Source organism: Triticum aestivum, chromosome 3B (genome assembly GCF_018294505.1).
Source record: "Triticum aestivum cultivar Chinese Spring chromosome 3B, IWGSC CS RefSeq v2.1, whole genome shotgun sequence".
In the NCBI taxonomy this organism is placed as follows: Eukaryota; Viridiplantae; Streptophyta; class Magnoliopsida; order Poales; family Poaceae; genus Triticum; species Triticum aestivum.
In genome coordinates, this window is record NC_057801.1 from 451,477,017 (window position 1) to 451,494,403 (window position 17,387).

Genomic DNA, 17,387 nt, shown 5'->3' on the forward strand with positions numbered 1-17,387 from the left:
TGGGACTTATTGGAAAGAATTAAACGCAACTCTGAAGATTGGGGTTCCGACGATGGTAAGGACTCAGGTATGACACCTAAGTTCGATTGTGTTAAATCTTTTATGGATACCGATGCTTTTCGTGGATTTAGCGCTAAGTATGGACTTGACTCTGAGATAGTAGCTTCTTTCTGTGAATCTTTTTCTACTCACGTTGATCTGCCTAAAGAGAAGTGGTTCAAATATAATCCTCTTGTTGAAGTAAAAGTAGTTGCACCTATTACAGTTGAAGAAAAGACTATCACCTATAGTGATCCTATTGTTCCTACTACTTATGTTGAGAAACCTCCTTTTCCTGTTAGGATAAAGGATCATGCTAAAGCTTTGACTGTTGTTCGTAAGAGTAATACTAGGACTTATACACCTCCTGAGCAAATTAATGTTGAACCTAGTATTGCTATGGTTAAATATCTCTTGGATGATGATTTAGATGGGCATGTTATTTATTTCTGTGGTGAGACTGCTAATATTGCTAGACCAGGTACTAAGACACGTAGACCTGTCGTAGGCATGCCTGTTATTTCTGTTAAAATAGGAGATCATTGTTATCATGGCTTATGTGATATGGGTGCTAGTGCTAGTGCAATACCTTATACCTTATATCAAGAAATTATGCATGACATTGCACCCATTGAATTACAAGACAATTATGTTACTATTAAGCTTGCTTATAGGGATACCATTAAACCCTTTGGGATTGTTAGAGATGTTGAAGTTTTGTGTGGGAAGGTTAAATATCCTGCTGATTTTCTTGTTCTAGGCTCCCCACAAGATGATTTTTGTCCCATTATTTTTGGTAGACCCTTTTTGAATACAGCTAGTGCTAAGATTGATTGTGAAAAAAATATTGTCACCGTTGGCATAGATGGTATGTCTCATGAGTTTAATTTTGCTAAGTTTCATAGACAACCTCGTGATAGGGAACCACCTAGTAAAGATGAGATTATTGGTCTTGCTTCCATTGTCGTGCCTCCTACTGATCCGTTAGAACAATATTTGCTAGACCATGAAAACGATATGTTTATGAAGGAAAGAAAGGAAATAGATGAAGTGTTCCTCAAACAGGAACCTATGCTGAAACATAACCTTCCCATTGAAATTCTTGGGGATCCCCCTCCACCCAAGGGTGATCCCGTGTTTGAACTCAAACCATTACCTGATAATCTTAAGTATGCTTATCTTGATGAAAAGAAAATATATCCTGTTATTATTAGTGCAAACCTTTCAGAGCAAGAAGAAGAAAGATTATTGAAAACTCTGAAAAAGCACCGAGCAGCTATTGGATATACTCTAGATGATCTTAAGGGCGTTAGTCCCACATTATGTCAACACAAAATTAAATTGGAGGACGATGCCAAACCAGTTAGAGATCCTCAACGACGACTAAATCCCAAGATGAAAGAAGTGGTAACAAAGGAGATACTAAAGCTCCTTGAGGCAGGTATTATTTATCCTATTGCTGATAGTGAATGGGTAAGCCCTGTCCATTGTGTTCCTAAAAAGGGAGGTATTACCGTTGTTCCTAATGATAAAGATGAATTGATCCCGCAAAGAATTATTACAGGTTATAGGATGGTAATTGATATCCGTAAGTTAAATAAAGATACTAAGAAAGATCATTACCCTTTACCTTTTATTGATCAAATGCTAGAAAGACTATCCAAACACACTCATTTCTGCTTTCTAGATGGTTATTATGGTTTCTCTTAGATACCTCTGTCAGCGAAGGATCAATCTAAAACTACTTTTACTTGCCCTTTTGGTACTTTTGCTTATAGACGTATGCCTTTTGGTTTATGTGATGCACCTGCTACCTTTCAAAGATGCATGATGGCTATATTCTCTGATTTTTGTGAAAAGATTTGTGAGGTATTCATGGATGATTTCTCTGTTTACGGATCCTCTTTTGATGATTGTTTGAACAACCTTGATCGAGTTTTGCAGAGATGCGAAGACACTAGTCTCATCCTGAATTGGGGAAAGTGTCACTTTATGGTTAACGAAGGCATTGTTTTGGGGCATAAGATCTCCGAGAGAGGTATTTAAGTTGATAAAGCCAAAGTTGATGCTATTGAAAAGATGCCATGTCCCAAGGACATAAAAGGTATAAGAAGTTTCCTTGGTCATGCCGGTTTTATAGGAGGTTCATTAAGGACTTTTCTAAAATCTCTAGGCCTCTGACTAATTTATTGCAAAAAGATATTCCTTTTGTCTTTGATGATGATTGTGTAGAAGCATTTGAAATACTTAAGAAAGCTTTGATCACTGCACCTATCGTTCAGCCACCTGATTGGAATTTACCTTTTGAAATTATGTGTGATGCTAGCGATTACGCTATAGGTGTTGTTCTAGGGCAAAGAGTCGATAAGAAATTGAATGTTATCCAGTATGCTACTAAGACTCTTGATACTGCCCAGAGAAATTATGCTACTACTGAAAAAGAATTCTTAGCAGTTGTGTTTGCATGTGATAAGTTTAGACCTTATATTGTTGATTCCAAAGTTACTATTCACACTGATCATGCTGCTATTAAATATCTTATGGAAAATAAAGATGCTAAGCCTAGACTCATTAGATGGGTTCTCTTGCTCCAAGAATTTGATTTACATATTATTGATAGAAACGAAGCTGAGAACCCCGTTGCAGACAACTTGTCTAGGTTAGAGAATGTTCTTGATGACCCACTGCCTATTGATGATAGCTTTCCTGATGAATAATTAACAGTCATTAATGCTTCTCGTACTCCTCCTTGGTATGCTGATTATGCTAATTACATTGTTGCTAAATTTATACCTCCTAGTTTCACATACCAGCAAAAGAAAAAGTTCTTTTATGATTTAAGACATTACTTCTGGGATGACCCACACCTTTATAAATCAGGAGTAGATGGTGTTATTAGACGTTGTGTGCCTGAGCATGAACAGGAACAGATCCTATGCAAGTGTCACTCTGAATCCTATGGAGGACACCACGCTGGAGATAGAACTGCAAAAAAGGTACTACAATCTGGTTTTTATTGGCCTACTCTCTTCAAAGATGCTCGTAAGTTTGTCTTATCTTGTGATGAATGTCAAAGAATAGGTAACATTAGTAGACGTCAAGAAATGCCTATGAATTATTCTCTTGTTATTGAACCGTTTGATGTTTGGGGCTTTGATTATATGGGACCTTTTCCTACCTCTAATGGTTATACACATATTTTAGTTGTTGTTGATTACGTTACTAAGTGGGTAGAAGTTATTTTTCCTAGGTTTGGAGTCTCTAGATATCTTATGACTAATGGTGGTTCACATTTTATTCATGGTGCTTTCCGTAAGATGCTTGCTAAGTATGATGTCAATCATAGAATAACATCTCCTTATCATCCACAGTCTAGTGGTCAAGTAGAGTTGAGCAATAGAGAGCTCAAATTAATTTTGCAAAATACTGTGAATAGATCTAGAAAGAATTGGTCCAAAAAACTTGATGATGCATTATGGGCCTATAGAACTGCATACAAAAATCCTATGGGTATGTCTCCATATAAGATGGTTTATGGAAAAGCGTGTCATTTACCTCTTGAACTTGAACATAAGGCATATTGGGCTATTAAAGAGCTCAACTACGACTTCAAACTCGCCGGTGAGAAGAGGTTGTTTGATATTATCTCACTTGATGAATGGAGAACCCAAGCATATGAGAATGCCAAGTTATTCAAAGAAAAAGTCAAACGCTGGCATGATAAAAAGATACAAAAGTGTGAGTTTAACGTAGGAGATTATGTGTTATTATTCAACTCTCGTTTAAGATTTTTTGCAGGAAAACTTCTCTCTAAATGAGAAGGTCCTTACGTTATCGAGGATGTCTATCATTCTGGTGCCATAAAAATCAACAACTTCGAAGGCACAAGTCCGAGGGTGGTAAACGGTCAAAGAATTAAACATTATATTTCAGGTAATCCTATCAATGTTGAAACTAATATTATTGAAACCGTAACCCCGGAGGAATACACAAGGGACACTTTCCTGAACGTTTCAGACTCCGAAAAGGAATAGGTATGTGGTACGGTAAGTAAACCGACTCCAAAACAACCCCAATGGCAATTTTTATTAGTTTTAGAATATTTAAGAATTTTCGGAAGAAAGAAGTAGTCCGAAAGGGACACGAGACCCCCACGAGAGTGGAGGGCGCGCCCCCCTCTACTGGGTGCGCCCCCTGTCTCGTGGACACCTCGTGTGCCTCCCGGACTCTGTTTTCTTACACATTACGTATTTTGGTCGATAAAAATTCATTATATATACTCCTGAGGGTTTGACCACCGTATCACGCAATTATCATCTGTTTTCGTTTCAAGCTGTTTCTGTTTCAGATCTAGAGCATCATGTCGTCTCCAAGAGCTCCCAAGGACAAGTTTTTCGAGAGGGTTATCAACCCTTATCTTGCGGAGGTGTTGCAACACCCTCAAACCATTGAGATGCGTGAGGGGGTGCTGCACATCCGCGACGTGAAGGGACCAAGGCGTACCAGAAGCATGGAGACAAAGCTCGAAGCCGTGGAGCAGCAAGTTTTCAAGTGCCAAGGGATGGTGGAGCGTGGACTCAACGCCAACCATATGATGATCACGGAGTTCACCAACAACCACAAGCTAGATGCCAAAGTCATTGGGGAGACCATCTTCAAGCTTCAAGAGAAAATCGAGCACCTCCAAGCCCAGATCTATGACCTGCAAAACCAGAACTGTGAGTATGAATATAGATTCAAGAGGATGAGTTTGGCTGCATATTTAAGGATCCCAGAGACTCGATCATCCTTCTATGATGGAGATCCTATGCCTTGGAAGATGGATGACAAGCCTATGTCATCAACAACTCCTACTTCACCACCTCTGAGGACATAATCACATGGGTATGGGCACTCCCCTTGGCAACTGCCAAGCTTGGGGGAGGTGTCTCGGTATCGTATCACCATCACACTCCTATCTTTACCGTTTTATTTAGTTCGATCCTTTTAGTAGTATCTTGATCTAGTAGATTGAAGTTTTGATATCAAATAGTTTTGAGTTTTGCTTTGTGATCTCTTTTTTTAATCGAGTCTGTGAGCTATCTATAATAAAGATTAGTGTTGAGTCAAGGGATTTGCTATGTTGCCATGATCTTGAGAAAGTAGAAAGAAAAAGAAAAGAGTTCATATTGATCTTATGAATAGTGATGACTTCACACATAGAAAGTATGAGGCATAAAAATTGTTGAGAGTTGATAAACTTAGCCTTGGTCATCGTTGCAGTTAATAGGAAGTGATAAGGAAAGAGGGGTTCACATATAAATATCTTATTTTGGACACCTTTTATAATTGGGAGCACCCATTAAGTATGACATGCTAAAAAGGTTGACGTTGGACAAGGAAGACAACGTAATGGTTTATGTTTTCCGACATCTCAGTTAAAGTATATTGTCATTGACCTTCCAAACATGTTGAGCTTGCCTTTCCCCCTCATGCTAGCCAAATTCCTTGCACCAAGTAGAGATACTACTTGTGCTTCCAAATATCCTTAAACCCAGTTTTGCCATGAGAGTCCACCATATCTACCTATGGATTGAGTAAGATCCTTCAAGTAAGTTGTCATGTTGCAAGCAATAAATATTGCTATCTAAATATGTATGACTTATTAGTGCAGAGAAAATAAGCTTTGTACGATCTTGTTGTGGAAGTAATAAAAGCGACGGACTGCATAATAAAGGTCCACATACAAGGGGCAATATAAAGTGACGTTCTTTTGCATTAAGATTTTGTGCATCAACCCTAAACGCACATGACAACCTCTGCTTCCCTCTGCGAAGGGCCTATCTTTTACCTTATGTTTTTACTTTATGCTTGAGTCAAGGTGATCCGCACCTTTCCCTTTTTCATTTTATCCTTTGGCAAGCTCCTCGTGTTTGAAAGATCATATATATATATATATATATATATATATATATATATATATATCCAATTGGATGTAAGTTAGCATGGGCTATTATTGTTGACATCATCTAAAGGTAAATACGTTGGGAGGCAACACAATAAGCCCCAATCTTTCTCAGTGTCCGGCTGAAACTCCATAACCACAAGTATTGCGTGAGTGTTAGCAATTATAGAAGACTACAAGATAGTTGAGTATGTGAACTTGCTAAAAAGCTCTATTATTGACTCTTACTGATGTTATGATAAATTGCAATTGCTTCAATGACTGAGATTATAGTTTATTAGTTCCCAATGAAGTTTTTGAACCATACTTGACATTGTGAATTGATTGTTACTTGAGCATAAGAAATTATATGAACAAAATCTATATATGTTGCTGTTATAAGAATGATCATGATGCCCTCATGTCCGTATTTTATTTTTTATCGACACCTCTATCTCTAAACATGTGGACATATTTTTCGATTTCGGCTTCCGCTTGAGGACAAGCGAGGTCTAAGCTTGGGGGAGTTGATACATCCATTTTGCATCATGCTTTTATATCAATATTTATTGCATTATGGACTGTTATTACATATTATATCTCAATACTTATGGCTATTCTCTCTTATTTTACAAGGTTTATCATGAAGAGGGGGAATGCCGGCAGCTGGAATTCTGGCTGGAAAAGGAGCAAACATTGGAAACCTATTCTGCACTGCTCCAAAAAACCTGAAACTCCACGAAACATGTTTTTGGAATTTATAAGAATTATTGAGCGAAAGAAATACACCAGGGGGCCCACACCCCGTCCAGGAGAGTGGAGCCCCCCCCCCCTACTGGGCGCGCCCCTATCTCCTAGGCCCCTTGGTGGGCCTCCGGTGTCCATCTTCTGCTATATGAGAGCTTTTACCCTGGAAAAATTCATGGGCAAGCTTACGGGACGAAACTCCGCCACTACATGGCGGAACCAATCTAGGGCTCTAGCGGAGCTGTTCTGCCGGGGACACTTCCCTTCGGGAGGGGGAAATCATCACCAACGTCATCACCAACGATCCTCTCATCGGGAGGGGGACAATCTCCATCAACATCTTCACCAGCACCATCTCCTCTCAAAATCCTAGTTCATCTCTTGTATCCAATCTTGTATCAAAACCACAAATTGGTACCTGTGGGTTGCTATTAGTGTTGATTACTCCTTGTAGTTGATGCTAATTGGTTTACTTGGTGGAAGATCATATGTTCAGATCCTTTATGCATATTATTACTCCTCTGATTATGAACATGAATATGCTTTGTGAGTAGTTACGTTTGTTCTTGAGGACATGGGTGAAGTCTTGCTATTAGTAGTCATGTGAATTTGGTATTCGTTCGATATTTTGATGAGATTATATTGTCTTTTCCTCTAGTGGTGTTATGTGAACGTCGACTACATGACACTTCACCATTATTTGGGCCTAGAGGAAGGCATGGAGAAGTAATAAGTAGATGATGGGTTGCTAGAGTGACAGAAGCTTAAACCCTCGTTTATGCGTTGCTTCGTTAGGGCTGATATGGATCCATATGTTTAATGTTGTGGTTAGGTTTACCTTAATACTTCTTTTGTAGTTGCGGACACTTGCAATAGGGGTTAATCATAAATGGGATGCTTGTCCAAGTAAGGGCAGTACCCAAGCACCGGTCCACCCACATATCAAATTATCAAAGTACCGAACGCGAATCATATGAACGTGATGAAAACTAGCTTGACGATAATTCCCATGTGTCCTCGGGAGCTCCTTTCTCATTAATAGAAATTGTCCAGGCTTATCCTTTGCTACATAAAGGATTGGGACACCTTGCTGCACTTTATTTACTTTATTTACTTGTTACTTGTTATCATTTATCTTATCACAAAACTATCTATCACCTACAATTTCAGCGCTTGCAGAGAAAACCTTACTGAAAACCGCTTATCATTTCCTTCTGCTCCTCGTTGGGTTCGACACTCTTACTTATCGAAAGGACTATGATAGATCCCCTACACTTGTGGGTCATCAAGCACGACTAAATCAACCATACGCTTCCGCTTAGCAATTAAGGGTATGTATATGATCTCCCCCTCTCGTAGCTATGCATCTCCATGGATAGATCTTGTGTGTGCGTAGGTTTTCTTTGTTTTCCATGCAACATTACCCAATATATGTAACAAATCCAGAACATGCCATCAGAGTTGACAAACATTATCCAATATATATAATACTTTGTTGGAAATATTTTATTTAATATTAAAAGAAATTTTGTTATTATAGAACTCCGTGAAATATTTTTGACCCTAAATTTGAGAGTGATAATATAATGGCTTCCACATATGGTGGATGCTAAATATTTTTTTGAAGTTCATTCGAATTTAGAAGCACTTTGGATTGTTTTATTTAAAGGGAGGAGGTAAAAGTACTTCTACAAATAGGATCCCTTGAATATTTTGAGTGTAAAAACCATGTTAGGTATTTATTAATCTCTAAAACTATTTAAGTGAATTAGTATTCACCCTAACTAAGGTTTATATAAAAAAATGCATTTCCAGAATGCATGTGGGATAGACATATTTTTCCGAAGTCCATATATTTATTTAGGTTAATTGGATTTTAGTGATGAGGTTTGATATTATTTAAAAATAAAAACATAATTCGACGGAGATTTTTCTCAACTTTTAGTGGGCTAACATATTAATCCAGTGCACAATGCCAATTTTGATTTTTGTTGTCTTTGGTATTTCGAGAAAACATCACAGAAAAAGTCTAAGAAAAAAATCATACAAAAAATATTTCGGGAATTTTCAATCCGGGAGAAGACCAGGGGCTAAGGTCTATGCCTCCCCCCCACTAGCTGGCTTCTGGTGGCCAATGGATTATATATACCTGCAAAACAAGTTTCAATTTATCAAGGATTTTACTTCGCCATACAAAGAAACAATTAACACCATGAAATAGTTCATAGATTGAAAGGTAGAGTTGGAGATGGAGGATGAGAGATGATGCTGGTGGTGATGAATATGGTAATGAGGATCCCCACGATGAATGGAGTGTTGGTGATGTATATGGATTCAATTTCCCCCCATCCGGTGAGGAGGAATCCCGAAAGAACGGGCCTTAGGAGCAAAAAGTACTTCGCTCTATTTCTGCCTCGAAGATGGCCGAGATTTTTTTTTTGATAATTGTTTACATAAGTTTGAGGGTAAAATAGGGCCAAGTTGCTGGGCGGAAGCCCAAGGGGTTCCTATGGGTCCCATGCGGCCCTAGCTCGCAGCCCAAGGCTTAACCTCGTGGGGCCCATAGGTCCTCCTCGACTGGCCCTTGGCTCTATTCCCATGTGACACTAAAAGTTCTATTTTTTTCTAGCCTCGGAAAAACACTTCTTCACTCGTTCTTGTTTTGACCCTTTTCTGCAGCTTTATGACAACTCCCCTCGTGTATTGCAACATATAAATCAAGAGGAAAAATGCCTAAGAATTGTGTTATAATGTTTAAAACATGTATAAGACTTAGTAATCTGTACTAAGAAATACTGATGCAAAATGGATGTATCGGCCAACATCTACACGGCGACACTTGTCGCTAGGCCACCACAACGCCCACCATTCGGAGTCACCGCATCGAAAGCGGAGAAGCCACCTAGCCCATCGAAAACGGGACGCAGATGCGTAGCGGGTTGCCCCCGCTACCGCACCAACTCCCAGCTACCACCCACACTCCGGCCAAGCCCGACCTTCCTGATGATGACAACAAAGCGCAGGTCTGGACGACAACCGACCTTGACCCGAGACCGACCATCCTCCGCCCGAGCTCCCCTTGGGCAAATAAAAATCCAACCACGTCCCTCGAGTTGACGTGAGGTTTTACTAGTATCACTAATACAAAAAAAAATGTTTGTTGTGTATTGAGTAGCACTTTGAGTGCGAAGTTATGGTGCTAGGGCACCTTGGTACCCTTTTTTTGAAGAAAAAAATACTTTGAAGTTTCAAAAAATGAAACAAATTATGTGGAAACTTGTATGTGTTTGCTATGGATCCATGAAATTTTGTTTTTAAAAAAAATGCAATCTCTGAGCTGTACAATTTTTTTCTGGCCCAACAATAAAAAAGTAGCCCATTTGCAAATACATATTTGTCTTTTTGTTGTACGCCATTTGTGAAAGTAGAATGTTATGAAATTTTGCAAATACATAGTATGCATATGTATATGTGTGTACAAAAAGAAAATAAAAGAAATCGTTGTAGAATATGGTTTTTCGGAAACGGAAGTTCCCGAGTACCATTGGCAATTTTCGGTAGCACTTTGTACTATACATACATGCATGTATAGCATCGTTCTGGTTTGCTATAGTATTCTTGTGTCATGTTCCTGTACTCCATGAAGGTTGTCTACCAGCCTATGCATCTGTGCTGGGCTGCTAGCTGCCTAAGGCTGGTCACAATGGGCAAGAACATAAGCTAGTAACTTCACACTTCCCTAGACTATGTTACTACCTCCATAGTGGGTAGGAACATCTATGTAGTGTCATGCAATGATGTATTTATTAGGTTATAGACTCATTGTTTCTTGGAGTGTGTGATGTTCCGGTAACTTAGCTAGTTACCACAAGCACCTCTCTCTTCATTAAATACATGCCACATAAGCAAAATTGTATTGGAGTGTGTGATGTTACTCCTAAGTTCCTCCCCACTGTGACCAGCCTAACTTGAAGTTCATTGGCGACTTTAAAACCAAAACAGTAGACTTGATAGTACGTGCAGTACCAACACAAGTTGTGGGAGGCTCATGTTGCGGGAAAAAAGGAGTAGCGTAGGCGAACCTCCACTGCTAGTAAATACTCATGATTATTATTTTCATGATGAGGAGTATATCGACCTCAATCAAATTGATCAGAAATTTGGAAATAAACGACACGATCACTGCTGACAAGCATGCGATAATAGCTTAAGTTTTGGAATATTAGTAGCCCTTTTCCAATACGATGGATTGACAACGGTCATGAGAGAACAAGCTACATACTACTAGAAAACTACTGAATCTAGATTATATATAGAGGAGCATCACTTGATTAGTGCGACGGGGAGACGCGCGGTTCCATGCTGCTATATGAGCACGCAGTAGTAGACCCCGCCGTGCTGGAGCGGCTCGACGGTGAGGCCGGCGTCGTCGACGACGAGCGGCTCGGCGCGGTCGCCGTTGCAGCGGAACAGGACGGCCCCGTCCCCGAAGTAGAGCTTGACGTCGAGGTGCGTGGCCGGGACGCTGCACGCGGCGCTGGTGCCCGCGAAGCACACCACCGCGGCGCCCCTGCCCAACACGCCCGTGGCCCCTGCCCCTGCCGCTGCCGCTGCGCCCGCGAACCCAACATCATCCGCTGGTCCTGCATGCACGCAACACGGTCAAAAGAATGAAAACCGGGAGTGATATTAAGTGCGGCGCAGAGGGGAGTTATTGTTGCCCGTGACTTGCGAAACGGAAGACTACGAGGAAATCCAAGCGCCCAGCAAGCGTGTGACAGTCTTGGACTGCCATGCGCACGGTCGATCTAGGTAAAAACCCCCCTGTATAATGTGAAGGGAACTTTAAGCGCGCGCGGGGGCAGGAGGAAATTTGACCGCCATCACCTTCAGTCTTTTCAGCAACGTACGTGCGTGCGTCCGTGCTCCCTCCCTCCTTCCTATACGTACGCGGTAAAATTCTTCACGCGCATCCGCTTATTCCTCCCTTTTCTCTTGATGACAGACAAGTTGCCGTGACATGACCATACGAAAGAAGCACATTTATGAGTTGTGTGGCTTGCGAGCACGAAGGGCTTCCCCCCTTTTGGTTCGTATATATATTACTGACGTTGATTTCATCCACTAATATGTCAGCATCAGATCAAATTCTACTCCTTTCACACGTATTACGAGGGTATTTTCCACTTGAATTACTGCTACCCACAATGTGCGCATGACCAGATCAATCTGCTTCTCACATCTTCGATAACTAAGCACTGTGTTCATATATTTGCTTCTAAAGTCTCATTTTGGAATCTTATATGGAACCGCATGCTTCCATTCCTTCAAGTCTAGTCTTTTCATGAACATGTGAAATAGCTCCATGCATGCAATGCATGCATATGGGTGCATGCTTACTTGCAACTAGCATTAATGAATCTACAGGTCATGCTACGATGTTTTTGTCACCATGAAATAGTTCATATATTTGTAACATCCCATCACAAATCTCTCTCTCTCTCGCTCGCTCGCTCGCTCTCTCTCCCCCCGCTCATGGAGTACAGCTCACGAGTTATGGTCTTTCCTAAAGCTGTGACTATTACAAGCTGACAAATTCCACCCATTTTTATTTAGCGAAAAGTCATGCATGCATGATGTACAGCTTGGAGTGACAAGATTGTGCATGCACTAGAGAGTTTACATGGTTCAACCTTGTCTCATTTACAAGCCCAATCGTCAAACCTTACGATATGCCCTTACGCTGGGATTTATCATTGGGGCCCTAAAGGAAATTTGCACTGCCTCATGCAAGGAAGCATACAAAAAAGATTGGACGTGCGTGTATGGGTATATACCTAAACAATGGCAATGGGCAAGCTAACATCCAAAAGGAACTGAAATGGAGGCAGAATATTAATTATAAGAGAAACCCCCCCTCTGGCCACTAGTCCGTGAAGACACGAACACTTACATACGCATGCATATGATAATATAGTGAGAGGGCGTGAATGAACAAAAATCAAAATGGTGTACCAAGATTAAGCACGTTTCATCACATACCTTGCAAGTTACTATTGTAGCTGATAGCATCAGTGGTGGCAGTGGTTGCAAATAAACTGGTCAGCTCGGCAGTAGCAGACGCACTTGCAACGGTGACGGCGGCGGAATCCGGCGAAGCAGCAGGAGGCAAAACAGCAGCCGCAGAGGTAGCAGGCGCTGCAGTGACGCCTAAGCCGTATTGTACCAGTCCAAGCTTCGTCTTCGTGAAGTCCTCATACGCCTCTTCTTTGGCAACGGAGGTGTTCAAGAAGGGGTCGCTGTTCTTGCGGAGGCCGAGCTGATCAACGCCGCTTGACCAGTATTGACCAAGCCCGGCGGCCGAGGCGCTGCTCCTGTGGCCAGTGCTGGTGGGACCTAATGCCACGTCGTTGCAGAGCCCCAAGAGCATGCCGGCGGGCGATGCCACCGGTGGCTGCTGCACGGCCGGCACGGGCATGTACTGCGCGCCCAGGATGGTGGCGAGCTCCCCCGCAGACAGGCAGTGCCCTTGTGGGTACTGCAGGAAGATCGGCTCGACGTCGGTGGCCACGAACTCGTCCAACGTTGGCGCAGGAGCCGGAGCCGGAGCCGAAGCAGACACGGCGTGCTGGCTCAGGCCGAACTGGTAGTGCATCTGCTGGTGGCACGCCGCGGCAAGCGGCGAGAGCAGATCCATGGCCGCCGTCGCGGACATCGCTTGCGTGGCAGCCGGCTTCACCGGTTTGCTGGATCCGGACGAGCGGTCGGAGGAGGAAGAGGAGGAAGACGTGGGAGCCACCGGCGAGAAGAGCGGCGGCTTCGGCGGATGGAACTGCTTGGGAGGTGGCGTATACGGCGCGGCGGCCTGCTGGCGTGCCGGGGCGCAGGCCCGGACGGGAGCGACACGCGCGGCCGCGTTGCGCAGCTTGTTCTTGGAGCGGGACTTGCGGTTCTGGAACCAGTAGAAGACGTTGGAGTCGCCGACCGGGCCATACTCCTGCAGGCGCATGCGGATGCGGGGGATCTCGTCGCGCGTCGGGTTGATCAAGCCGGAGTTGAAGAGCGTCTCCAGGATCCGGATCTGCTCCGGCCGGGGGTTCCACCGCGGCTTCGTGTCGGTGTTTCTCTCCTGATCAGGACCTGCATGTATACCCAGCAGTTAATCAATTTGACCCCCGTCTCGATGACGATCGATCGATCCTCGATCAACGGCAGGCTACAAGACAGAACCCTATCTATCTAGTGCATGCAAGTGATCATGTGCAGCAAACAGTAGCATGCATGCATACCTGAGGAGAAGGGGGACTTGAAGGAGTGGCCGGCGGCGGCGGTGGAGCCGGAGACGAGGGAGGGGGGCGAGCTGGTCATGTCGGGCTGCGACTGCCACACCTGGCTGCCGTGCTTGGAGCGGAACATGCTCGGCCAGTGCTGCTGCTGCTGCCTGCTGTTTGGCGACGCCATGGTGGTGATGATCTGATGTTCCTCGCCGTCGCAACACAACGACGGCCAGTTAGGGTGGAGCGGAGGCAGGGATCGACGAAACGGACGAGACGACGCCTAGGTAAGCCTCTCCCCTTGCTGCTGCTACGCACTGCTCAGGTCTCCCTATAGTTTTTCACCCACTAGCAAAGCAAAGCTGTATACGCATTCTTGCGTATTGCTGCCTCTTATAATGGCCGAGCCGAAGCCAACCACGGCGTGGCAATAAATGGAGTGCTGAAGTAGCTAGCATGAGCAGCACGGCCTCTCCTGCCATTTTTTTTTCTTGGGGATACATGCATGCAAGGGACTACGGTCTACGGTGGGGTGGCTAGCTAGCTTGATGGGTTTGCATCAGGAGGGGACTGATGGACGGTTGCCCACCTGTGGCCCACTGATGCCCGATGGGTGCAAGTGCAAGTACTGGAGCGGGCGCGAGGTTGCCCTAGGTATGACAAGCAAGGAAGACACCGAGAACCCATCATGGCTCTCTGCCCGGCTCCTGCGTTTCTGCCTCCGTTACTGTTAGTGCCCTTTTGCTTGCGTAGATCGTGGTGTGCGTGCGTGATGGTCACCTGGGGATCGCAGGTTAAACCCTCTGATCGTCGCATCTGCAACCTGCACAAAACGAATGAAACCGTACTTACGGTATACACTAGTAGTACTACTCTACTATATGCATGTCGAATTTGAGATTTGTGCGTGCAGTGATTTCGAAAAAATGTGCACCACTAGTTCTAAGCATTGATTATGCCCATCTATATTCCATGTGTTTTGATTAAGTTCAAGGAGCAGCGTTGGACTGAATGTCCATGTGCTTCGAGTCAATGGAACTTGGGTGTATGTTGCGCACGTTACGGGCTTCAATTATAATATCGAGAGACCCCTCAAAAGAGATGTCATTTGATTTACACCATAAATTATTTTTTTATTGAGTCGTGGTCATGCTTATTTTCATTTGAAATGTGAAGGATAAGAACCAATTCTATGTAGGAACAAGAAACCATTTCCATGAACCAAAAGGTTCTAAATGAAAAATTCCTACAAGAATCCTATCCTATAAAATTCCTCCAACCCAATGGAAGGAGACGCCTTGTTGACTGCAAGGCATATGTGATGACTTTGTCAATTTCAAGATGTTATGTCGGCTCAATATCTCAGATATGTTCATAGGGGTAGGGTTAGCAATTGTACCGTGTTAAAAAAAGATTGATAGTTCTCTTTTGTTTCAAATGGGATTTTGCCTGGTAGTTTTTTTATTTAATGGAAATTTTGAGTGGTAGTTAGTAATTTGATCATCACGAATTTTCAAGTGCAACATACTTCATGTGCCTGACTATTTTTTCTGGTGCGACTTCACAAAAAGGCGGACTAGTACTTATCAATGTTTTTATTTCCCTTGTGCGAAAAATGTTCTATTAGTTGATTTTTTCGGTAACCAAACCAAACGGTTACCGGAATTTTGGTGAACCCTGAGAAAAAATCATACCAGTTGAAAAAGTCAAAATATTTCAATTTAAACATACATGTAGCTAAAAAATGCTTGCATGCATGTATTATCACAATATAGACGATGACTCGATGGTAGCACTTGCAACTTAGGGCGTGTTTGGTTGCTAACCGAGTTTTGACGTTATCCTCCGGCTTGGCTCAGTGGAGCATGTGTTGATGAGCCAAGGCTTCAACCATGCTCTGTAAATCGTTTGGTTACCCGTATTTGATCAAGAGGAGGTTTCATACATGGAGTTTGGTTGACAACACTTGTGGTTTAAGGTCATGAAGATGCATACCTGGTGTTTGGTTGCTTAAGGACTAATGTTGTGGTCACCCCTTCTCACTAGTGATGACCTTACCATAAACTACACTATACACAATAGCAAATTAACATCGTTCCAATCCTAGCTACTAAACTGATGACAGTTCATCCTGATAGACCTAACTACTAACAAATTACAGTACCAAATTAACAATAATATGGATCACAGGAGAGAGAGAGGGGGGGGGAGGGAGAGGGAGGAGCAGTGGTGTTTGTCAAAGGCGAATCAAGGGGAAGTTTACCTTTCTCCTCTTCCTCATTCCTCTTCTTCTCATGTAACCTCTTGTGTCATCTCTCGTAGCCCACTTCAACCTTTTTGTTCTTCTAAGCTTCATTATCACGTGCCTCTGTAGTACTGCTCACCTTGAAATATTGATACCATCTCTAGCTCCTTTATATCTTTGAAGGAGTTTGACCGGTAAGTGAATTGATGATCTCTCCTCTAAGCTCTCCAACCGCATAGAAGACTTACTTGCACTAGTGCAGAACCGGGCAATAGCACCGGTTCGTAAGGCCCTTTAGTACCGGTTACATAACCGGCACTAAATTGTGGTCACTAAAGCCCCCCCCTTAGTACCGGTTCAGCACGAACCGGTGCTAAAGGGCAACCACGTGGCACAAGCCAGCTCCGGGGGCCTGGAGCCCTTTAGTACTGGTTGGTAAGACCAACCGGTACTATAAGGTTTGGGGTTTTTTTAGTTTTATGATTTCTTTTTCATTTAATTTTGTGTTTCCATTTTAATTCTTTTTCGTTTGCTGGTATTTTACGATACTACACATTGTACACGTTATGCATATATATATATATATATATATATATATATATATATAAATAGAATTTCTAGTAGAACCAATCATCGAGTTCAACATGATTGTCATGATATAAGCGTTCATATATAACACCACAAAAGCAAATCACTTAAGTTCAGAACGAAGAACACGGACATGAAAGGACAAGTACTAATTAAGAGCAGCATGAAGAACTAGCTAAATCACTCCTGCTAGCTACTCTCTCTCTGGTAAAATAGCATAGAACATGTATAGCTCTCCTGATTGATCATACTGGAGCATGCCGATGAACCTGTCTCCTAATCGTGGGCTGCGCTTCTCATTGGTGCCCCCTAGTACTTCTCTGCGATCATTAACAATTTTCCTCCAATCTTTCACTATTAAGCATTCATCGCTTCTAGAAATCTTGAATGCATTCATGTGCAATGCAGGATATCTTGGCCGTAAGCTAACAATTGACATCTGACCTTTAGTCTCGATCCCCTGAGGCACAACTGTCATCGGGAGTCCCTGTTGAAGAACATCGTATAGTACTTAATTAATATACTTAGCAATGAAAGTTTAGCAAAAAAATATGTATGCAAAATATGCACT

General features: G+C 42.7%; 1 protein-coding gene across 1 annotated transcript; it reads right to left on the minus strand.

Moving 5' to 3' along the window:
* Window positions 1-10,797: 10,797 nt before the first annotated feature.
* Window positions 10,798-14,373, minus strand: LOC123065512 (WUSCHEL-related homeobox 7-like). The gene is made up of 3 exons (XM_044488773.1): window positions 13,999-14,373; window positions 12,752-13,849; window positions 10,798-11,352 (listed from the first exon to the last, which is right to left on the minus strand). Exons 1-3 carry the CDS (start codon window positions 14,168-14,170, stop codon window positions 11,075-11,077), a joined length of 1,548 nt encoding a protein of 515 aa, XP_044344708.1. The 5' UTR covers window positions 14,171-14,373; the 3' UTR covers window positions 10,798-11,074.
* Window positions 14,374-17,387: the final 3,014 nt, after the last annotated feature.